The sequence below is a fragment of the Equus caballus genome, chromosome 9 (genome assembly GCF_041296265.1).
Source record: "Equus caballus isolate H_3958 breed thoroughbred chromosome 9, TB-T2T, whole genome shotgun sequence".
In the NCBI taxonomy this organism is placed as follows: domain Eukaryota; kingdom Metazoa; phylum Chordata; class Mammalia; order Perissodactyla; family Equidae; genus Equus; species Equus caballus.
In genome coordinates this window covers 36,164,680-36,190,084 of record NC_091692.1, presented here as the reverse complement: position 1 = coordinate 36,190,084, position 25,405 = coordinate 36,164,680, and the positions used below count along the sequence as shown (strand labels likewise).

The window sequence follows — 25,405 nt, the reverse complement described above, 5'->3', positions numbered from 1 at the left end:
ATTGGAATCCTGCCAGCCATGCCTATCCATTTACATGTTGTTGAAGGCTGCTTTTGTGCTATAATGGCAGCTGTGGGTACTTGTGCCAGGAGACTAGTGTTGCCTGCAAAGCTGAAAATCTGGACCTTTACAGAAAAAGTGTGTAGACCACTGGTTTAGGAAAAAACAAACACAATTTTCCAAATCTAGTATTCTATAATTTTATTAATGCTGGTCCATTAGTTTTAAGTCTGTTTATAGTACATCTATTTCCTGTTCTGAGACTCTTGCATATTCAATGTGTAGCAGTACTATGAGATAGATTTGATATGATGTGGAGCATAACATATGTCATAAAATGAAGTACAGAGGTTTATCTTTTTTCTCTTCACTTTTAGGATACATCCCTGGTCACATTTAGGCAATGGATAGCCCTGTACATTCCTATGTTCATGACTTTAAAACTATCCTAAGTAGGAATGACCTACCAAAATCTACCTCTACTTATCAAAACTATACCATTCACCTAATTAAAGATGCCTGTCTCACAGGTAGTGGAGAGAAAAGATGAACAAGACAGAACCTCTGCCCACAAATCTAATTCAGGAGGCATAAATTAAAGGAAGAGTTCAAGATAAAATGGTTTTCAACTCCTGAGAATCTCCCCACAAGAACTTGTACACAAATGTTTGCAGCAGCACTAGTCATAATAACCAAGAAGTGGAAACACCCTAAATGCCCATGAGCTGATTAAAGGATAAACGAAATGTGGGATATCCACACAGTGGAATAATATTCAGCAATAAAAAGGGATGAAGTATTGACACATGCTAAAATATGGATGAACTCTGAAACATTACGCCAACTGAAGGAAATCAGGTCACATATTGTATGAAATGTCCAGAACAGGCAAATCTATAGAGACAGGAAGTAGTTTAGTGGTTGCCTAGGGCTGGCAGGAGGGGAGAATGAGAAATAACTGCTAACAGGTATGAGGTTTCTTTTTGGAGTGATGAAAATATTTTAAAATTGATGTGGCAATGTTTGCACAACTCCGTGAATATAAAAAAGCTATGGTATTGTACACTTTAAATGGATGGATTGCAGGGTATGTGAATTATATCTTAATAAAGCAGTCACTAAAAAAACCCAAGAAGACACACAGATCCCCTTTGCACTAGAGACTGTAGAACTTGAGAACTCTGGTAAGATGAGTACCAGGACTATTTCTTTATGCTTTTAAACTTCTTGAGGTTTAATGAACAAAGACAGTTTGACCAAAATTGAAAAAAAAAAAGCAGTGTCATGATGCTAAGAGAGGTGTACATAAGGTGCTTTAGGCGACAGAGAGGAAGGAGTACCTAAGTCTTCTTGGGGACCATTACAAAAAGGAGGTTCAGGGAAGGCTCTAAAGGAGAAATGTCACATAAAGCCAAGTCTCCAAGGGTGTCCGGGGGAGACAAGGCAAACCCATGTAGAGGGAGCAACAAGTACAAGGCATGGCAGTGTGAAATCTGGACATTTGAAGGCTCATTTCAAACTCCACTTGTTCCAAGAGGTTTCTCCTGATTCCCTCAAAACTGAGGTGTCTTCTCTTCCTTTCAGCTCTAGAGCAACTTTAAGAAGAGATCTCGGGGGCTGGCCCTGTGACTGAGTAGTTAAAGTTCCACATGCTCCACTTTGGCAGCCCAGGTTTGTGGGTTCTGATCTCAGGTGTGGACCTACTCCACTCATCAAACATGCTGTGGAGGTATCCCACATATAAAGTAGAGGAAGACTGACACAGATGTTAGCTAGGGTGAATCTTCCTCACCGAAAAAAAACCAAAAAAGATCTCACATTTACCACATTTGCCCTTATGCCAGAGTTCTGTATATATAGTATTTGTCAGACAATCTCTTTGAATTCAAGAACTAAGTCTGTCTTCTCTTTGTATCTCCTGTAGCACCCAGGAGTGTGCCTTGGACAGAGATAAGTGCTCAAAAATAGTTATCAACTTATATAAAATACAAGCATTTTCTTGAGCCAATACACAAATCATTCTGAGAATTAAAAATATTAACCTATATGTAAGCCTCATATCTAAGAATGTAAGCATGAAGAACAGAATGTAACAAAAACCCTGAGGCTTTACCTATTGCCCCACCTGCCACTATCTGACCTAAAAATATGCCATCAATAGCTCCCAGAAAGCATCAGATCTAAAGAAAGTTTACAGATTCAACAGACATTTTAAAACCAGAATTATTAACACATCAGCAAGTATAAGTATTGATCTTCACAGTGATCCCATTATCATAAAGGCAGGCTGCTGCTCATCCATACCTGAATAAACCTTCTTCGAAAAGCCCCAAGACCTGGAGCCTGTGGGTCTCCCAAGGTTGCATACATTTTTTCATACATCTTTTCAATGTTTTTTCTATTTACAGGGTTTTTTTCAAGTTCAACTTTGATATCATCAGTCCAGTCCTGTGCAGAAAAAGAGAAAAATCAACCTAGATTGCAAGTAGGTTTTATCCAATTTCTACGTTTTATGTGCTACAAGCTATTATAGTACCTTAAAGAGCATTTCAGGATGAGAGAGCTGTTCTAGGGCATTAATAAAATCTTGAATCACTCCTCCTTGATCCAACTTAATTTTAATCCTATAAAAAAAAAATTCCCAAGTTTAGCTAATCAAACACCTTCCAAAGATCAAGGCCTATAACTTATATATATATAATTATTTATATTTATATATAAAATTATATATAACCAAGTACATAGTCTAGGGAAGGAGCAATTTTAAAATTCTGTCCAATATTAGATGAAGCACAAAGTCTGTCTTCTATCTAGAGATGAGGTTCTTAGACAAGGTAAAAGCAAATCTTTCTGCAAATGATGTCAATATTTTGATATATACAATTTGATACACAGAGTTTCCAAAATTATGAAAGAAAAGGCCACATTCTCGACCCACTTTCAAACCTTTTTCTTTTCTTTCTTTTTTAAAAAATTAACCATGTTGCAGCTGACTCTGTAAGGGGCTGTGGGGTGGGGAGGGCAGGTACAGTGACAGATGGTGTGTGCACAACCAACAAACTGTGACAAAAGCTGTGTCTTCCTCTTCCTTGTTGTCTCAGAAACAAAACACTCTAAATAATGAGGCAAATCAGCTTGTGAGAAAAAAGCTCTTGACAGAGGATGTCAACTAAAATATCACACATTTACAAAGCATTCTTGTAAAAGTAACACACCATTGCTAGTTATGTCCATTAACTGTCTCCACTTACACATCAACTGAAGAAGTGAGAAGGGGACAGCACTTCAGGGAGTTTACTGATTCCTAATTAAGAAGAGGAGCTTCCTGATACATGACAAACCCACAGCCAACATCATACTCAATGGGAAAAAATTGAAAGCCATCCCTCTGAGAATAGGAACAAGACAAGGATGCCCACTCTCACCACTCTTATTCAACATAGTACTAGAGATTTTGGCAAAAGCAATTAGGTAGGAAAAGAAAATAAAAGGAATCCAAGTAGGCAAGGAAGAAGTGAAACTCTCACTGTTTGCAGACGACATCATCCTATATATAGAAAACCCCCAAAAATCCATCAGAAAGCTACTAGAAGAAATCAACAATTACAGCCAAGTTGCACGGTACAAAATCAACTTACTTAAATCAGTAGCATTTCAATACTCTAATAATGCACTAACAGAAAGAGAACTCAAGAACACAAATACCATTCACAACTGCTACAAAAATAAATAAAATATCTTGGAATAAATTTTTTTTTTTATTGAGTTATTGATAGGTTACAATCTTGTGAAATTTCAATTGTACATTAATGTTTGTCAGTCATGTTGTAGGTGCACCACTTCACCCTTTGTGCCCACCCCCCACCCCACCTTTCCCCTGGTATCGACTAAACTGTTCTTGGTCCATAGTTTTAAACTCCTCATATGAGTGGAGTCATACACAGATTATCTTTCTCTGGCTGGCTTATTTCACTTAACATAATTCTCTCAAGGTCCATCCATGTTATTGTAAATGGAATGATTTTGTTCTGTTTTGCAGCTGAGTAGTATTCCATTGTATATATGTACCACATCTTCTTTATCCATTCGTCTGTTGATGGGCACTTAGGTTGCTTCCACGTCTTGGCTATTGTAAACAGTGCTGCAATAAACATTGGGGTGCACAGGACTTTTGGGATTGCTGACTTCAGGCTCTTTGGATAAATACCCAGTAGTGGGATGGCTGGATCTTATGGTAGTTCTATTTTTAGTTTTTTGAGGAATCTCCATACTGTTTTCCATAGTGGCTGCACCAGTTTGCATTCCCACCAGCAGTGTATGAGGGTTCCTTTTTCTCCGCAACCTCTCCAACATTTGTTGCTATTAGTTTTAGATATTTTTGTCATTCTAACGGGTGTAAGGTGATATCTTAGTGTAGTTTTGATTTGCATTTCCCTGATGATCAGCGATGATGAGCATCTTTTCATGTGCCTATTGGCCATCAGTATATCTTCTTTGGAGAACTGTCTGTTCATGTCTCCAGCCCATTTTTTGATTGGGTTGTTTGATGTTTTCTGATTGAGTTGTGAGAGTTCTTTATATATTAAGGATATAAAGCCTTTGTCAGATATATGACTTGCAAATATTTTTTCCCAGTTAGTGGGTTGTTTTTTTGTTTCAATCCTGTTTTCCCTTGCCTTGAAGAAGCTCTTTAATCTGATGAAGTCCCATTTGTTTACTCTTTCTATTGTTTCCCTTCTCTGAGAAGGCATGGTGTCCGAAAAGATCCTCTTAATACTGATGTCAAAGAGTGTACTGCCTACGTTTTCTTCCAGAAGCCTTATGGTTTCAGGTCTCACCTTTAGGTCTTTAATCCATTTTGAGTTTATTTTAGTGAATGGTGAAAAAGAATGGTCAATTTTCATTCTTTTACATGTGGCTTTCCAGTTTTCCCAGCACCATTTGTTGAAAAGACTTTCTTTTCTCCATTGTATGCCCTCAGCTCCTTTGTCAAAGATAAGCTGTCCATAGATGTGTGGTTTTATTTCTGGGCTTTCAATTCTGTTCCATTGATCTGTGCACCTGTTTTTGTACCAGTACCATGCTGTTTTGATTACTGTAGCTTTGTAGTATGTTTTGAAGTCAGGGATTGTGATGCCTCCCGTTTTCTTCTTTTTTCTCAGGATTGCTTTAGAAATTCGGGGTCTTTTGTTGCCCCATATGAATTTTAGGATTCTTTGTTCCAATTCTGTAAAGAATGTCATTGGGATTCTGATTGGGATGGCACTGAATCTGTAGATTGCTTTAGGTAGAATGGACATTTTAACTATGTTTATTCTTCCAATCCATGTACACGGAATGTCTTTCCATATCCTTATGTCGTCATCCAATTCTCTCAGAAAGGCCTTGTAATTTTCATTATATAGGTCATTCACTTCCTTAGTTAAATTTACCCCAAGGTATTTTATTCTTTTTGCTGCGATTGTGAATGGTATTGTATTCTTGAGTTCTTTTTCTGTGGGTTCATTACTGGAGTATAGAAATGCTACTGATTTATGCAAATTGATTTTATACCCTGCAACTTTGCTGTAGTTGTTGATTACTTCTAAGAGTTTTCCAATGGATTCTTTGGGGTTTTCTATATATAAGATCATGTTGTCTGCAAACAGCGAGAGTTTCACTTCTTCCCTCCCTATTTGGATTCCTTTTATTCCTTTTTCTTGCCTGATTGCTCTGGCCAGGACCTCCAGTACTATGTTAAATAAGAGTGGTGATAGAGGGCATCCTTGTCTTGTTCCTGTTTTCAGGGGGATGGGGTTCAGTTTTTGCCCATTGAGTATGATGTTGGCTATGGGTTTGTCATATATGGTCTTTATTATGTTGAGGTAGTTTCCTTCTATGCCCATTTTGTTCAGAGTTTTTATCATAAATGGTTGTTGGATCTTGTCAAATGCCTTCTCTGCATCTATTGAGATGATCATGTGGTTTTTATTCCTCAGTTTCTTGATGTGGTGTATCACGTTGATTGATTTGCGGATGTGAACCATCCCTGTGTCCCTGGTGTGAATCCCACCTGATCCTGATGTATGATTCTTTCGATGAATTGCTGAATTCTGGTTGCCAAAATTTTGTTTACAATTTTTGCATCTATGTTCATCAGTGATATTGGCCTGTAGTTCTTTTTTTCGTGGTGTCCTTGTCAGGTTTTGGTATCAGCGTGATGTTGGCCTCATAGAATGTGTTAGGAAGTGTTCCATCTTCCCTAATTTTTTGGAATAGCTTGAAAAGGATAGGTATTAAATCCTCTCTGAAAGTTTGGTAGAATTCCCCAGGAAAGCCATCTGGTCCTGGGGTTTTATTCTTTGGGATGTTTTTGATTGCTGTTTCAATCTCTTTCCTTGTGATTGGTCTGTTCAAATTGTCTGCCTCTTCTTGAGTGAGCTTTGGGAGATTGCAGGAGTCCAGGAATTTATCCATTTCCTCTAGTTTATGCATTCTGTTGGCATATAGTTTTTTGTAGTATTCTCTTATAATCTGTTGTATTTCTGCAGAGTCTGTTGTTATTTCTCCTCGCTCATTTCCGATTTTGTTTATTTGAGCTTTCTCCCTTTTTTTCTTTGTAAGTCTGGCTAGTGGTTTGTCAATTTTATTTATCTTCTCAAAAAACCAGCTCTTTGTCTCATTGATCCCTTCTACTGCCTTTTACGTTTCAATAGTATTTATTTCTGCTCTGATTTTCATTATTTCTCTCCTTCTGCTGACTTTGGGCTTCATTTGTTCTTTTTTCTCTAGTTCAGTTAGGTGTGCTTTAAGGTTGCTTATTTGGGATTTTTCTTGTTCGTTAAGATGTGCCTGTATTGCGATGAATTTTCCTCTTAGTACAGCTTTTGCTGTATTCCATATGAGTTGGTATGGCATGCTATCATTTTCATTTGTTTCCAGGTATTTTTTTATTTCTTCTTTAATTTCTTCAATGATCCATTGCTTGTTCAGTAGTGTGTTGTTTAGTCTCCACATCTTTCTGCCTTTCTCAGCTTTTTTCTTGTAATTAATTTCTAGCCTTATGGCACTATGATCTGAGAAGATGCTTGTTATTATTTCAATTTTTTTAAATTTGTAGAGGCTTGCCTTGTTTCCCAACATATGGTCTATCCTAGAGAATGTTCCATGTGCACTTGAGAAGAATGTGTATTCAGCTCCTTCAGGGTGGAGTGATCTATATATGTCTATTAAGTCCAATTGTTTTAGTTTTTCATTCAGCTCCACTATTTCCTTGTTGATTTTCTGTCTGGATGATCTGTCCATTGATGTGAGTGGGGTGTTGAGGTCCCCTACTATTATTGTGTTGTTATTAACATCTTCCTTCAGGTCTGCTAATAGTTGCTTTATGAATCTTGGTGCTCCTGTGTTGGGTGCATAGATATTTATAAGCGTTATTTCTTCTTGATGAAGTGTCCCTTTGATCATTATATATTGTCCCTCTGTGTCTCTCTTTACCTGTCTTATTTTGAAATCCACTTGGTCTGATATGAGAATTGCAACACCTGCCTTTTTTTCCTTGCTATTTGCTTGAAGTATAGTCCTCCACCCCTTCACCCTGAGCCTGTGTTTGTCCTTGGGGCTGAGGTGTGTTTCCTGAAGGCAACAGATTGTTGGATCTTGTTCTTTAATCCATTTTGCCACTCTGTGTCTTTTTATTGGAGAGTTCAATCCGTTCACATTGAGAGTGATTATTGATGCATGTGGACTTAATGTTGTCAATCTGTCGCTCATTATCTTGTTTTCCTGTGTTTCTTTTCCTGTGTGCTTTAGACTATCCATTTAATACTGCAATTTCTTATGCTGGGTTTCTTAGATTTTTCCTTATCTATGATTTGTGACTCTGTTCTGTACTTTATTTTAGTGTCTACCTTGAAGTTTGTATTTAGAATCTTGTGTATAGTATAGTCTATTCTCTGGTGGTCTCTTACTTACTCGACCAATACTGATTTAGACCCTTTGCTCTTCCCCTCCTAAATAATTATTTTCATTTTTTATTCCAACTCGTCTTATTAATTTGTAGTTAGAGGGCTAAGATTGTCCTAGTTTTGGTAGTTTCCTTATTTTTACCCTAATGCTACAGTTGAATATTTGGTATCCTGTTCTGGTCCTATCCATCGGTCTCCCTAGTCTGTGGCTTGTGTCCCCTTTCTCCCTTTTTTCTTTTTTCAAGTATGAGAGCCTTCTTGAGGATTTCTTGTAATGGAGGGCTTTTAGTTACAAATTCCCTTAACTTTTGTTTGTCTGGAAAAGATTTAATTTCTCCCTCATATCTGAAGGAAATTCTTGCTGGATAGAGTATTCTTGGCTGAAGGTTTTTATCCTTTAAAGCTTTGAATATATCACTCCATTCTCTCCTAGCTTGTAGGGTTTCTGTAGAGAAATCCGCTGACAGTCTGATAGGGGCTCCTTTATAGGTTATTCTCTTTTTTTTCCTTACTTCCCTGAGTATTCTCTCCTTATCATTCCTATTTGCCAGCTTTACTATTATGTGCCGTGCGGTGGGTCTTTTTACATTGACAAATCTAGGAGATCTAAAACCCTCCTCTACACTCATTTCTCCGTTGATCCCTAGATTTGGGAAATTCTCTTCAATAATTTCATTAACCACACTTTCTTCTCCATATTCTCAGGAATTCCTATGATCCTTATGTTCTTACTCCTCATTGAATCCATTATCTCTCGGAGATTTTCCTCATTTTTTTAAATTCTTAGTTCTCTTTCTTCCTCTGTCTGGCGCCATTCAGCCTGTCTGTCCTCGATTATGCTGATTTGCTCCTCTAGATTGTCTACACGGGCATTCAGGGAATCCGTATTCTGTTTTATCTGGTCCATTGTGTTTTTCATCTCAAGTAATTCTGTTTGATTCTTCTTTATGATTTCAATCTCTTTTGTGAAGTAACTCCAGAACTCGGCTTGTTTCTCTATCTTTCTCTCTACCTCATTGACTTTTTTGATTATAGCTGCTCTGAATTCATTATCACTTAGTTTACCTAATTCCAAGTCCTCAGGACTTAATTCTGTGTTTTTATTGTTTTCCTTCTGGTCTGGGGCTTTTATAAATTGCTGGATGGTAGAGGAGCGTTTTTTTTTCATGGTGGTAGAATTCAGTTGCAGTTACAGCCTGTCGCCACTAGATGGGGGTCGAGAGCAGCGTGTTAGCTCTCCGCCTTCGGGGCAAGATGGCTGCGCCCACTGGCTTTGCTGTGGGGGAGGGGCTGTTACTCACACGCGCCGGTCTGGGTTCAGATCAGGTCTGTTCTCTGGTCTCCCAAGGCCCTTGATTTATAGGGTCCCCGCGGACGGAAGCTTTCCCCCCGTCAGCGGGTCTCCACTGAATCAGCGGCAGGAGTCCTGGATGATCCCCCGGTCGTGCGGCCCCTCCCCCGCTCCCTCCCCACCTGCCCCGCAGCGATCGCAGACTCTAGGGGAGGGAGCGATGTTCTCTCCTACCGTTCCAGCGCCTCCGAAGGGGTAAAGCTAGGTTTATGATCTCCGCCTTCTTGGTATTGTAGGTCTCTAACGAGCTGGCATTATGTTTATTCTCTGAAATTCAGTTCTTCCAATCTTTTGTTGTATTTTGGAGGGGAGAGAATCCCGGGTCAGCTCACCCCGCCATTTTGCTCCGCCCACCCCTGGAATAAATTTAACCAAGGAAGTGAAAGACCTATACAATGAAAACTACAGGACTTTCCTGAAAGAAACTGATTATGACATAGAGAGATGGAAAGACATTCCATGCACATGGATAGGAAGAATAAACATAGTTAAAATGTCTATACTACCTAAAGCAATCTACACATTCAATGTAATCCCAATCAGAATCCCAATGACATTCTTCACAGAAAAAGAACAAAGAATCCTAAAATTCATATGTGGCAACAAAAGACCCCGAACTGCTAAAGCAATCCTGATAAAAAAGAACACAGCTGGAGGCATCACAATCCCTGACTTCAAAACATACTACAAAGCTACAGTAATCAAAACAGCATGGTACTGGTACAAAAACAGGCAAACAGATCAATGGAACAGAATTGAAAGCCCAGACATAAAATCACACATCTATGGACAGCTAATCTTTGACAAAGGAGCTGAGAACATACAATGGAGAAAAGAAAGTCTCTTCAACAAGTGGCATTGGGAAAACTGGAGAGCCACATGTAAAAGAATGAAAATTGACCATTCTTTTACACCATTCACAAGAACAAACTCAAAATGGATCAAAGACTTAAAGGTAAGACCTGAAATCATAAGCCTTCTAGAAGAAAAGATAGGCAGTACACTCTTCGACATCAGTATTAAAAGGATCTTTTCAGACACCATGTCTTCTCAGACAAGGGAAACAATAGTAAAAACAAACAGATGGGTCTTCAACAGACTAAAGAGCTTCTACAAGGCAAGGGAAAACAGGATTGAAACAAAAACACAACCCACCAACTGGGAAAAAATATTTGCAAATCATATGTATCTGACAAAGAGTTAATCTCCATAATATATAAAGAACTCACACAACTCAACAACAAAAAATCAAACAACCTGAACAAAAAATGGACAGGGGATATGAACAGACATTTCTCCAAAGAAGATATACGGATGGCCAATAAGCACATGAAAAGATGCTCGTAATCACTGATCATCAGGGAAATGCAAATCAAAACGACACTAAGATATTACCTTACACCCGTTAGAATGGCTAAAATAACTAAAACAAAAAAATAACAAATGTTGGAGAGGTTGTGGAGAAAAAGGAACCCTCATACACTGCTGGTGGGAATGCAAACTGGTGCAGCCACTGTGGAAAACATTACGGAGATTTCTTAAAAAATTAAAAAGAGAAATATCATATGACTCAGCCATTCCACTACTGGGTATCTATCCAAAGAACTTGAAATCAGCAATTCAAAGAGACCCCTGCACCCCTATGTTGATTGCAGCATTATTCACAATAGCCAAGATGTCGAAGCAACCTAAGTGCCCATCAACTGATGACTGGATAAAGAAGATATGGTATATATATATGTATACACACAATGGAATACTACTCAGCCATAAAAAAGGATAAAATCATCCCAATCACAACAACATGGATGGACCTTGAGGGTATTAGGTTAAGCAAAATAAGCCAGATAGAAAAGACAATCTCTGTATGACTCCACTCATATGTGGAAGATAAACAAACACGTGGACGATTAGTGGTTAACAGGGAAAGGGGAAGAGGGGGGTGGGCACAAAGGATGAAGTGGTGCACCTATAATATGACTGACAAATAATAATGTACAATTGAAATTTCACGAGGTTGTAAACTATCATAACCTCAATAAAAAAAAAACAAGAGGGACTTCCTGGATATTTAAAATTAAAGAACAATTTCAGGAACTGATTTAAAAAAGCACCTCATCTAGTCTATCTCAACCAACAGATAACTAACTATGAGCATAAGGGTAGAATGTTTCATGAATAAAATTCTAAGACAAAATGTATTTAAAAAAACGAAAGAAATCCTACAACAAATGACATACTCAGGGAGAGATGTCTAACACATAGATGTCTAAAATTTTCCATTCTTCAATGACAGCTCTAATTAATTTGAAGACAAACATAAGCTTCCATGCGTTTGCTTTTACCATACACATTTTTTACAACCTGTGGTATTTGATCAACCTAATTTTTCTGTGATATCACCTTTCCACAAACTCCTTATTCTTATAACCAGTAGAAGTATCTTTGAAGGAATAGCTTTCACTGCTTATTATAAATGGGTAGACCATCGCCTGTGGATAGTTATCAGCAATCTCTTCCACTGTGCGATGGACAGCGACAGCTTCCTCTTTGTCCAGTAAGGCCACCATGTGGCTGATCCAGCCAATGAACTGCCAGCAAGGAATGGAAGAAATCTAAAACACAGAGAGCTGTAACTTAATGAACAAAACATTTAACATTGTTTTATTATAAAAGCAGTATGCGTCCAATATAAAAAGTATGTAGACATTTATAATCAAAAGTATAAAAAGACAGAGAAGTATATACAAAATAAACTCTTCTTCCTCAGCCCTCTAAGTTCCTATTCTATGGAGGCAACCATTCAATTCTTTCAGATGTTTTCTATGCACGTGTACATGTATCCTTTGTTTGCAAGAATGGAATCAGATTAGACACACTATTGCTGGTTTTTCTTAAGATGGATAGATAGATTTATATCTCATTCCTTTCAACAGCTGTATAGTATTCCATTTTATTTAACTACTGCTCTATAATGAATTTTTAGGGTATTTTCCAATTTTTGCTATTACAGGTAATGCTACAATGGACACTCCAATATATTTATCTCTTTGTATGTGTGCTATATATCCATAGGGTAAATTCTTAGAAGTAAAATTCCTATGTGAACATTAACAATTGTAAAAAGCATCGCTAGATTTCCTCCAAAAAGATTTTTCAAATTTTCACTTCTGGAAGTATAGTAGATTGATTACTTCCCAAAATCCTTTCTAACACTGGACACAATCAATTTTTCTAATTCACTGTCAATCTGAGAGGTGAAAAATATTTACCTTTTGTTTCCCCTCATTAGTGAGGCTGAAGAGTTTGGGTTTATTTGCCTTATATAACTTAAATCATGCATGCATCTCCTTTGACCATTTTCTACTGGTCTATTTATTTTGTACAGTGGAGACATCAGCTCTCTGTCTCTGTGTTGCAAATATTTTTCTCCCAGTTTTTTTTTAACTTTGTATATTCTTTTCTGCATATAAATATCAAGTTATTTTCTTTTATGGCTTCTGGTTTTTATCTCTTTACTTCAAGACCATTTTCAACATTTGGTCATGCTTTCCTGTAATGCTTTTTAAGGTGTTACATGTTAAGATAAAATCTGATGCACTTAGAATGTTGGCATAAGGAGTGAACTTCAGCAAGCTTCCTAAGCTCACCTGTAAAATGAGGAAAGAGCAGGGTATGTGAGGATAAAATGCACCAGTCCACAGGGATCACAGGGACCACTCAAGAAAAGTTAGATGGCCCATCTCAAATGTCTCCCCAAGTGTCAAAATAACATTGAGTGAATACTCCATTTATTTCTTCACAAATTCAAAATGCTACTTTAATCATATATAAATAAAATATTACTTTGGAAAAAACTAAAATCATAATTTAACTATTTCTCACTTATCTTTAAGAAAAACACATACATGCTGCATTTCTTAATTTACTTTAATCTCCTGAGACCTATTGACAAAAACTCCACTATTCCAAATCCAGGAGAAGGTCAGGTGGTGCAGTAAAGCCCTGACAGGCGCCAAGTCTCCACAGCTCAGAGGCCAGTATTGTTTAAAAACTTACTATGTGAAACTAATAGAGTATGGCCACCTTTTTTGAACGATTACATTATCAACTCAAAGCTTGGCTGTATTTTCTAGTTAACATCTACAGAAGTCATTAACAAGGCCTTTCAGATGGCCATCCACTTTTTACAGATGTGGCCCAAATGACAGAAAGGCACCAGCCTTGTGTGGGGTGAGGCCAGCACGGGACATGCAAGCCAGTGAGCAGAGTGTGTGGGGGAGTGCAAGCTGCTTGGAGGCCTCAGGATCCCTGTGGAAAAGGTGCTCCTGGCAGGCACCACAGTCACCAGGGGTGGGATGCCAACTGAAGCATATTCCTTCTCCCTGGGCTAAATAATAAACTGAGCATAAGGCACCAAGAGATGTTACAGACTACAGCTTAGTCTTTATGGGCAGCAGACTGTGCTACAGAAAATGCCTGTCTCTATCCCAAACACACTTCGTCCCCTGTTTCTTGGGGCCCTTGTTCAGACACAGCATTCTTACTAACATCGACAGAGAAAAATGGGTAAGTGTGAACACTCTTCTATACAGTTTTAAATTACTACCTATGTTCTTGGAATGAAGCAAACTTCAATGCTGGTTAGGAAAAGCTATAACATATGCATTGCACACATTAATGTGTTTGGATATAAACAGGAACACGTCTTTAAGTTCTGTAAAGTTCCTTTTCAGTAGAATAAAGATACTAACCTCTTTGGTCATTAGGCTCAGGGTCTCCTCTGGATACTGTTCTATAATCTGCAGTAGTCTGGGAAACTTCAGCCTGGCTTCATTGGAATGCAGTCTTAAAGCTTTTAACATTTTGTCCACCACAAGGGCTGGATACATCTGCAGTTGTACAGACTCAGTAACTACCGAGGACAGGAAAGAAGAAAACAATGGTCAATACATCCACTTACACATCAACTATAAATTTAACAAATGATTACATTTTCTCTCCTTGGCTTATATTTTGCAGTATGCCCTTCTTCTCTTTTTCACCTACTTTAGATCAACAAACACGAGACACAGTTTTGGACGATATGTTAAAGTTTCTATCTTGTCCTATTACATTACCCATTCTGCGTGAAGCACAGTTTTCTTCCTGGGCTGGGAACATAAGGGGAAGCTGCTGATTACTGAATTTACTCCAGGAGCAAGAGGCAGGCCACATAAGCCAATAATACCAAAGCTACAAGTAAAATATTAAAGTATAAATTAAGCAAATGGAAAGATGGAAGATAGCCTAACTCCATTTATATGCAGGTCATGTTGCTTAGAGATGTTATTCCCTCTTAAAAAGACAAGATTTCTCTCAGAATATTTATCATTAAAAAAAACCAAACAGTAAACCAAAAGTATCTACAAAATTTTTAAGACTTTATAGTAACATGAGGTGACAAACTTTTTTTTCTTTTGTGATTCACCTGATGAACTCTCTTCCTCCTTGCGGAGCTGCTGGTCACAGAAATCCACCAGTGTCATGTAAGCATCTATCACCCCAACTGCAGGTTCCTGGCCTCTAGTGAAAGGCTGGGCCTCCTCCTCTGCAATCCGCACGGCCTCAGAAAGGTGATGCAACACTCTCTGGTATAGACCTGCGATCACCTAGAATTCAGAGAGATCTCAGAAAAACTTAAGTGCATTTGAAGCTTTCTGGAAGAACTCTTTCTACTTGTGGTGACAAACAAAGAACACTTGTGATTAATTAGCCATAAAATAACACAGAAAGGTAGTTAAATGAAAAAAAGAGAGTCTGCCCTGATTGTGAAAGAGTAAGCGACTCTAGTAAGATTCTCAGCATGTAAAAATCAACCAAGCAAAAAAGAACAAGCCAAGTGTGGGCCAGAGAGTCAGACAGAGCTGCCACCAAAGATCAATGGGGGTCACGCAACTCTGTGAAGAATTTAAAGAGAGATGGAAGTCAGCGCCTCATGCTCAACGTCCTGCACAGATGTTGCTAACATCGTGGAGGAAGAAGACCAGGCTATACAACTAAAGAGAAGTAGGACATAGCGAGATGAGGAGAGGCTGGTAACTACTGAAAACACAAAATCATTTCGAAAAAAGCTAAGCAAAGCAGGCACCAAATAAAAAAGTGAAAAAGGCTGATTTGTCCCAAAAGCTAGTGCGATATCTGAATGGCGAGTGGTGGTGAAATTCCATTAACAAGATTCATGGGAGAACCGTCCACATCAATCCAACACAAATTTCTCACTTTTAATATTAAAAAATTTGTATCATTCAAAAAAAACAGGAACACATGGAATATGTCAATTTTCCACATAAGAACCTTGGCTGTGTACAACTGTCAAATACATTCTAAAAGCACAAAGCAGTACCCTCATTATTTCTTTAGTGTAGCCAGAAGGTTGCCCATTAAAGACATACAACACACAAACATAAAAAGTTCACTCTTTCAGTCTTCAGTACCTCTTCTGCATTCTCTAAACTGGATCCAGACAGCTCCAAGATTCTTCTAGCCTTGCTTTCCCCGATTTCAGCAAGGCAAGTTGGATCACTGCTGAGAGCATTAGCTATGATCCTGTAAGTTGTACCCAAGAGAATGTTGTGGTCACGGGAAACTGGAATATTTTTGCTTAAGTAGCTTGATGTGTTCTCATCTGTTGGATTAAAAACACACACACACAAGTGATTTTTTCAGAAGTAAATGAATACTATAAATCACAAAGGAGAAATTCCTACTGTTCAAAAGTTGTTTTCTGTTAAGAATTAATTAAAATAAATCTTGAAAGCATGACTTCAAACACTGGTTAGGGAATTTCTTGAACTCACATTAGTGAAAAATGTTCTTTGTCAGCAGTGACTGTATCAAACCCCACAGAGGCTAAGCAATTAAAACACTGGTTAATTTTTATTCAAGCACCATCATTCTGCATTTTGTCAAAGCACCTAATTCTACCTGTTAGAGAACAGAAAACGGCTCTTTTTCATGTGTTTGTACATATACCTTAATAACCCAAGAGTAGATTTTTAAATTGATCCTGTGACCTATTAGCTAATAAAGCAGCAGAGACTGCTGCGTTCAAAGATATCATTCTGCATCTTACTGTGTGGCTCTGACCAAGGAGTTCATCCAGCTCTGGTCAAGCGCCTGCAGCTTGCAGAGGTGTCAGAAGGGGGCACAAAAGAGAAAGGGCAGTCACCTAACAAGTCGCATCAACCATACCGCCCTGCTCAGCCACAGGATGACAACTGTTTCAGAGTTCTCTCAGATAAATGATCATAATTGTGTTCTTTTCATAGTGCTTATTTCACAAGACTGTTACAAACTATAACCATACCATAACTACTATAACTGTAGAATTATTATTATGATACTAATATTATCTTAATGTCAGCAAACTCCTCCTCCTCTCCCCCAACCCTCGCAAAAAATCCATAAAAACTATTTACGCAATCATAAGGATGATTTTCTGATCCTGGGATCAATATGGAAAGACTGCTTCTCCTATTTGCACTTTTACTGAGGCTGATATTCTGATATAATACCCTCTCCTGATGAGGAATGCATTTGGAAATACGGTGGGAGTATGTTCAACAGTAGTGCTACTACCATCATCTTTGGACATGGCAACAGAGTAGGCATACCAGATCCAAAACCCACATGAAGAAAGTTGTTTTCTCCTCAGTCTTTATTTTATTTTTTTTAAGATTGGCACCTGAGCTAACAACTGTTGCTAATCTTCTTTTTTTCCTGGTTTTTCTCTCCAAATCCCCCCAGTACATAGTTGTATAGTTTTTTAGTTGTGAGTCCTTCTAGTTGTGGCATGTGGGACGCCACCTCAGTATGGCCTTATGAGTGGTGTCTTGTCCACGCCCAGGATCTGAACCAGCGACACCCTGGGCCGCCAAAGTAGAGCGTGTGAACTTAACCAGGTGGCCACGGGGCCGGCCTCTCTCCTCAGTCTTAAAGCCTACATTATTATAAAAAGACAAGAACTGAGGAGGAAAAAAGCTTTTCATGTTTAATTTTTCACTAGGTAGTTCTTGTATGTAAGCACAGAGTTTTTAAATTAATTAAACTATTGGACCCATAATTTGGCTAAGTATTAAAGAGAAAAATTTTAATTTCAATTACATTTTATAGATAAAATAAAAGCTCCAAATGTCATACTCAATAGCGTTACTAGGATACAAAGTATCTTGGCTCCAAATATTTAATAAAATTACTACAAAGAGATAATTCCCAAATGTTAGATAAAGCAGCACAAAGAATAGTTTGAGAGGACATGCAGACATAATATAAAGCAGCAGTTTTAAATTAATATAAATAAGAGCAGTCTAGTACCCAACAAAGAGACTGTTTTCAACACAGTAAGGATCTGCTCAGGACGATTCTGGGTCTGGCTCCGGCTGTGACTGAGTCGACAGTAGCTCTGCACCCATTTCACCAGCCAGTCATCTCTTGTTTTTGACTCTTTATGAAGCTCCTTTAATAGTTTCATGGCTAGTGAGAAATTTTTCTATATAACAGAAGAAAAAGTATGATGGCATGTAAGTGATAATTTAGAAATAAAATTATTTTACAAACGAAGCTTTTATCGGCCTGCTTCCCTTTTTGCATGACACAATTCACCTTAGAGCAGCTAATCCATCTCCTTAGCTTCACTTATGTGGATGTCTTTTTATTTATCATAGGGATATAATTTTACAAAGTGTAAAATTCAGCGTCATTTAGTATATTCACAAAGTTGGACAACTATCTCCACTATCTAAATCCAGAACATTTTCATCCACCCAAAAAAAAAGAATCTTTGTCCATTAGCAGTCACTCCCCATTCCTCCTGGCCATTGGCAACAACTATGTCTCTATGGATTTGCCTATTCTGGCCTTTTTTTAACAATGGAATCAGAAAACATGTGTGATTTTGTATCTGGCTTCTTTCACTTTGCATGGTATTTTCCAGGTTCATCCATATTATAGTGTATATCAGTACTTCATTCCTTTTTATGGCTGAATAATATTTTATTGTACAGATATACCACATTTTATTTATTCATTCATCTCTTGATAGACTCTCAGGCTGTTTCCATCTTTTGGCTATTTCGAATAATGCTACTGTGAACATCTGTGTACAAATTTCTGTGTGGACATATGCTTCATTTCTCTTCAGTGTATACTGAGGAGTGGAATTCCTGGGTCAAATGGTAACTCTATGTTTAACTTTTTGAGGAACTGTCAGACTGTTTTCCACAGTAGCTACACTATTTTACGATTCCACCAGAAGTATATGACTGTTCCAATTTCTACACATCCTCACCAACACTTATCATTGCTTCTTTGGTTATAGTCATATTGGTGGATGTGAAGTGGTATCTTGGGTTTTTATTTACATTTTCCTAGTAACTAATGATGTTCAACACCTGTTCATGTGCTTGTTGGCCATCTGTATATCCTCTTTGGAGAAATGTCTATTCAGATCATTTGCTCATTTTTCAGTTGAGCTGTTTGACTTTCTATTGTTCAGTTGTAACTATTTCTCATGTATTCTGGATAGTAGACCCTTATCAGATACATGCTTTCCAGATATTTTCTCCCATTATATGGGTTGTCTCCTCACTTTCTTGAGTGTGTCATTTGAGGCATGGAAGTTTTTAATTTTGATGTATACTGTATCTATTTTTTTATTTGGTTAGTTGTTACATAAATGTCTTTTAAATCTATACTTCTAATTCTCTGCTAGGCTTCAAGACACTTTCATCAGCACTCTGCCTTCCTAATTACCACTTTTTCAACAATACGAGGTAAAAATCTGAGTCATCCTCAACTGCACTCTCTCCATCATTCATCATCTCTGGTCTTCGTATATCTACTTATTGAACGTCTCTTACATCGTTTTCATTCCCGCCACCGCTTCTCTAATTTGAGACTTCCATAGTCTCTCTCTTTTTTTTCCTTCAGCAGTCAGTCTTCCACATAGCTTCCAACTTAGCCAGCATGCTTGAAAAACCTTCAATGACTTCCTAAGTCCTACAGGATCAAGACTCCAGTCCTTAGTTCAGCACTAAAATGCTTTCATGATCCACCTCAAACCAGCCATCAAGAAACTCCCACAATCCCTCTGCTAAGAGCAGACTCTGTAATTCCCAGTTTCTCACTTGCACGATTTTGTTTGAATATATCTTACACTTATAATACCTTTCTCTCCTCTCCAAGTCCAAATCCTACCATTCCCATAAAGCCAAGTCCAAATGCCTCCTTTGACATGAAGCCTTCATATCCCAGGTAGACTTTCTCTTCTTCCCTGTGCTCTCCTAGCATTGTTGACATCTCTTTTCTTTGCCCACCTTATGCTATCATCAGTTATAAGAGCAGTTCTTGCTCTAGATAGTGATCATGAGGACTGGGACAGTATCATCACATCATATAATGATGGGTCCAGTTTGTTAGCTACACGGTGATCCTTGTCATTACTCAGAATTTCCTCACCACCAAATTCTTAAACTCAAATCATCCCATTCTGACCACAAACCTCCTTTTCTAGTCACCAAATTTCTGCTGTGAGTGCTTTATAACCTACTTAAGACCTCTGGTAACTTTACGTGCCTTCTTTCTGCTTTCACCTCCTTCCACATTCAAGCAAGCCAATTATTCCCATCATTCTCTTAGCAGTACACTCAGATCATCAGCCTTTATCTCTGTATCACACTCACTTGGCAAAACCACACTCTGGGTTCATCAAAGTGCATGCCTTCTCTGCTCCTACACTTGCAGATCCACTGGAGACAATGCCAACCAGGTTCTCAATGCTGTCTGACAATCCTTTTCCAGTATGGGAGTCAGTTTTCTCTCACACAGTCCATAGTACTCTTAAAACTTCCACACTTTTCTCAATTCTCCTTCCTGATCACTGTCTGCAGATGACTTTACCTCCCAACTCTCAGAGACAAGAGATGAGTTCTCCTACTCTTCCTCACATCTAAGCCCATTCTTCTTTCCCGCCCTCCATTCAGATAGAAGACTCACCTGTGCCCTGAATCCTGTCCCTGCCAACCTCCACAAAGAATCTTATTTTACCAGTGGTTCCTCCTCTATATATCCAGTCTTTCCTGATTAGTTCTTTCCATTGGGATTTAAACATCCCCAGTATCTTCCACCCTAAAAAAAAATCCTCCCTCACCCCACTTGCTCCTCCTTGCCATGGCTTCTTTTTTTTTTTTTTTAAAGATTGGCACCTGAGCTAACACTGTTGCCAATCTTTTTTGTTTTCTTCTTCTTCTCCTCCTCAAAGCCCCCAGTACATAGTTGTATATATTCTAGTTGTGAGTGCCTCTGGTTGTGCTACATGGGATGCCGCCTCAACATGGCCTGATGAGCAGTGCCATGTCCGCGCCCAGGATCCAAACCAGCGAAACCCAGGGCCACCAAAGTGGAGCATGCGAACTTAACCACTTGGCCACAGAGCTGACCCCTCATGGCTTCTTTAGGAGCAGCCTGTGGCCACTGTCCCCATAGCCTACTCTCATCCATTTCTCTAGCCACTATCATCTGACTTCTTTTCCTCCAGTGAAATAGTTCTCACCAAACTCAAGACCAACCTCCTTTTAAATGCAAGGACACTTTTCACTCTTGATACCTTTGCTCTCTTTGGAAACTGACACTGGTGATTGTGGCCCCTCCCCTGGGGTCTCACAGTCTCTGTCTCCTCTAATCTCATCATTCAGGTTCAGCATCCCTGTAGTCGCCTCTTCCTTTGCTCATCCCATAACTGTTGATGTGTTCGGGGGATTGACTTCGGTTACCATATCCACTCCCATGGTCTCAGTGACGATCCACATGCTGATCACATTCAGACCTCTATCACTAACATAACTTCTTCTCCAGAGCTTCAGATTTCTTTTGTATAAATTATCTAATGGAAATCAAAACTTGCTCATCTTAAAGGCCTCGAAAATTCAACACGTCTCAAACTGAACATATCATCTTCCCCACAAACTGCTCTTCCTCCTACATTCCCATCCCCCAGCTACTCAGGTCTGAAAGCCAGCATACCATCCTTTCTCCTCCCAAACAGAAGTAGTCACCATGTCCTATCCAAGTGAACCTGTTCCTTTTTTTTGAATCTGTCCACTTATCTCCATTTCCTTGACCTCTAACCTAGATATGGCCACCATCATCTCTCACATAGATTAACAGAGAAGCTTGCTAATGCTTTGCCCTTTCTCTGATCCTTTCTCATCATGACCACCAGGATGCTGTTCTAAAATTGTATATCTGACCACTTTGATTCAAGGGCTTTCTTGCACAAAGGTACACAGCCGTTTAGTAAGGGTTAAAATTCAACCTTCACACCATTCAGGAAACCACATGCCCTGGGTCATTCCTGGGTCTTATATGTTATCCCCTTTACTCTATTTCATCTGTCAGTTCCCAACTTAGACATTACCTACAATTTCCCACAAGGCTGGGTCAGGTGTTCTTCCCACATGACTGTCCTTTAATATTATCATATTATAATTGTCTGTCTACTTTTCTATATGCTGTTCAACACAGTATCTCTAGCACCTAATGAAGTACTTGGTAATGAAAAGAGGCAAAACTCAAATTTCAGTTCTGCCACTTCTGAAGAGTGTTGAAGAGTATCGGTAGGTAAATCAAAATACACTGAAGGTTTTTGTAAACTTCAGATATGATTCTTTTTCTCTCCATCTCCAATATTACTGGTTTTGAGAGCTAACTGTAACCCACATGTATATGTGAATATATTGTTGAAAAATTGAAAAAAAGCCAATGTGCCATATGAAAGACTTTTAGCTATCTTGGGGATTTTCACATATTTCTAAATAACGTACTCATAATCCATTTCCTTCCTCCTCTTTCATCATGCCCCTCTCCCAGTTTGGAGGAGTTTGAGCAGTAGTAGGGAGCACCTGTTGTCTCTCCAGCTGGGATGAGCACCCTGACTTCCTGCTAAGAAGCCACATGAACCCATCCTCAGCTGTGTGCCTTGAATGACAGGCCCCCCTGCTGCGATACGAGTATAGAGGAAGTAAGATATGAAACATCCATGGCCATTTCCAACTACAAAGGGCAAGCCTGGAGTTGCCAGAGAGATTCACTATGTAGAATCTGAGGACAAAATCACTATGGTGGAAGAGAGAATCGAGGGAGAGAAAGCAGGTCCTTGGTGATAGTATTTGAAAGCCAGCTCTTCTAGACTTTTCATTTATGGAAACTGATAAATTTCCTTTATTCACTAGGCTGCTCTGGGTTGGGTTTTCTGTTTCTTGTTGTTTTTTTTTCTGCTGAGGAAGATTCACCCTGAGCTAACATCTATTGCCAATCACCCTTTATTTTGTATGTGAGCTGCTGCCACAGCATGGCCACTGATGAGTGGTGTAGGTCCTTGCCCAGGAACCAAACCCAAGCCACCAAAGCAGAGTGTGCTGAACTTAACCACCAGGCCACCGGGGCTGCCCCAGGTTTTCTGTTTTTTGAAACATAAAAATTCCTAACTGATACAACACCCATCTGAAAGAAAAACCTATAAATGAGCATTTAAACTACAAAACAGAAATATTAGTTATTTCTACCAGAATAACATTCTTTGCTTTATGATAGCAATTAATGTAGGGTCATTAAGCGAGCAAGCTCCCCTACAATATTCAAATATGATTTAATTACATATAAAATATGATTTAATACATTTAAATAGTTTATATGCAACTTTTAAGCAAAGCACACTTACATCAAGAAAGGATCTTATTATCAAATGACAGATTTCCACAAACTAAATCTAAATATAATTTGTAACTATCTGGCGAGCACACATTTTGTTAAATAAGATCAAATCTGATATTAGGTTTAACTTCTTTTTAAATAACAGAAAACAATCATTTTGAAATGATTTTCAAGTATATAATAAACTTTAGAGGCTCTCCAGAAAATTTTAAGTAAGTGTTTCTTCAAGTTTACTTTCTTATAAAGAGGAAAAAATACTAACTACTTATCTTTAAGCTTCAGATTTTAAAGAACAGCGAAGTTTCAGAAAAAAAGCTAAGGGCCAGCCTGGATGGCCTAGTGATTAAGTTCAGCACACTCTACTTCGGTGGCCCAGGTTCAGTTCCTGGGCATGGATCTACACCAATCTGTTAGCAGCCATGCTGTGCTGGCGGCCCACATAAAAAATGAGAGGGAGACTGGCATGGATGTTAGCTCAGGGTGAATCTTCCTCAGCAAAGAAAAAAAAGCTAAATTAAGAAAACTCTAGGATACAATAGAGGAAGAGAAATGTTGAGTACTCACCTGTTTCCTTGCACTTTCTATCATCTTCATTTTCATGGAAAACTTACAGCTCTTAATCAGAGAATAAATATCTTCCTCCTGCTCCTGCACTTTCATTCTGTCACTGGAATCTTCATCTCCATCTGTGTTCATACTATGATCATCTGGAGGAAGAGTCAGTTTTTCTTCTATTTTGCTGAGAAAGAAACATCTACACAAAACAAAGAAAAATGAGAACTAATACCAGAGACTCATGAAAGAAATCTTTGATATATAGGGAGCTATGGAATAGCATTTAAGACAGAAATTCTACAGTTATTAAATTTTTGCTCATTTATAGACTGTGAATATGCACTTTAGGTACTGGATTTAATCTCCACTTTAATTAACCAACTATTCAAAGATCACCAAGGACATTTCAACAGAAATTTCCAGATATCATTTATTATTTTCACCCCCACAAAATAAAGCATTTAAACTTATAATTTCCTCTCTTAATGAATGGGCAACATATCCTGTGTTGGGCCAAAAGCCATTTTTCTCCCTGTATCTCCCAATCTAAGGTCCTGCTCCCCAAAAGGTGAAAGATGTAAAGCAACTAACAGGTTATAATCATTGATAATATTAAAAGATATGGTTGTATTGCTATAAAATTATTTTTATTGGTATCATAATTTGCATATATGACTTTGTTCCAGTGATTTTACTTTCATTGTCAGTAACACTGGCAAAGGATCTTAATATACAAAATTCACCCAGATCAATAATCAACTAACTGTCTGTTTATCCAGGGAGTAATTCCAATTTTCTTAGAAACATGGTGGCCAGATAAACTAGCATGTCTCACATTATCTCTTTCTTTTGTTTTTTTGGTCATTCCCAAGATACAAGACTCTCTAGTCATCTCTCTGCTTCTGTGTTCCTCGCACCCTACCCAACACACAAGCACCACTTCCCTCCCAAGAGATGCTGCTGTTTTTTAAGCCTGTACTGTTTCTAATTATAAGAATAAACAAGTAAAAGTGGTATAAACTGGGTACTTGATAAGTACTTGAAAAAATAATTAACGAATGAAACATAAATGTTACACTACCAGTATGAATAAAATGCCCTGGGCTCACAGAAAGGGGAAGGAGGATAAGTAGGGGAGGTAGATAAGTTTTCACAAAATGAGACGGACTTGTTCCTGGAGTTAGAAGAATGCATTCAATTTCAAGCAGTAGAAGAGGTAAGGAAGTCCCAGATAGAAGGAACACGATAAACAAAGACAGAGAAGTGTTATGGTAAATGAAATGTTCTTGTATCAGATTGGGGAGGATAGAGCCAGGAAAAGAATGATCTGTTTAAAAATAACAGAGTTTTGGCTCTGGTATGGCAGTGTGAGCCCCCTGCTGTCTACCTTTCTGCTGATAACAACCACAAACTCTGGATAAGATGCAACATACAACCACTCAAGAACTCTGAGAGTAAATAGAAGACAGCAGACTGTTTGTACAAGGAAGTCAAAACTAGTAGAAGGTACTGCCATTGCGATGTTTCCTGTTTTTTTCTTTCTTTTTCCAGTTTGGCCACAAGGATAACTATGGTTGCAGAGTGGTGTGGCAGCCCTAATGACTAAGATTCTGAAAGAAACGCTGTTTTATTGTGCCCAGAGAAACCTGGAAAGGAGCCCAGGTAGACCAAACATTGTAGTGGGGATCCTGGAAGGTATAGAGCCAGAGAAGGGATCCTCTAATTCTGTTTATGAAGCCACACAGGTCACAGACTACCCCCTAAAGTATGCATGTGCAGAAGTGACTTGAAACAGTGAAGGAAA

At 38.5% G+C, this 25,405-nt stretch overlaps 1 protein-coding gene across 4 annotated transcripts in view; it reads right to left on the bottom strand.

The window, feature by feature from the left end:
• Positions 1-25,405, bottom strand: part of PRKDC (protein kinase, DNA-activated, catalytic subunit) — a 202,058-nt gene that overhangs the window by 13,155 nt on the left and 163,498 nt on the right. For 3 of the 4 annotated variants that reach the window (XM_070221373.1, XM_070221374.1, NM_001163858.2), the window contains 8 exon segments: positions 23,611-23,800; positions 17,653-17,827; positions 15,774-15,964; positions 14,768-14,948; positions 14,052-14,212; positions 11,701-11,912; positions 2,537-2,624; positions 2,305-2,448 (listed from right to left, as the gene is read on the bottom strand). In XM_070221373.1, coding sequence (XP_070077474.1) covers positions 2,305-2,448; positions 2,537-2,624; positions 11,701-11,912; positions 14,052-14,212; positions 14,768-14,948; positions 15,774-15,964; positions 17,653-17,827; positions 23,611-23,800 — 1,342 coding nt within the window. 4 annotated transcript variants of the gene reach the window in all.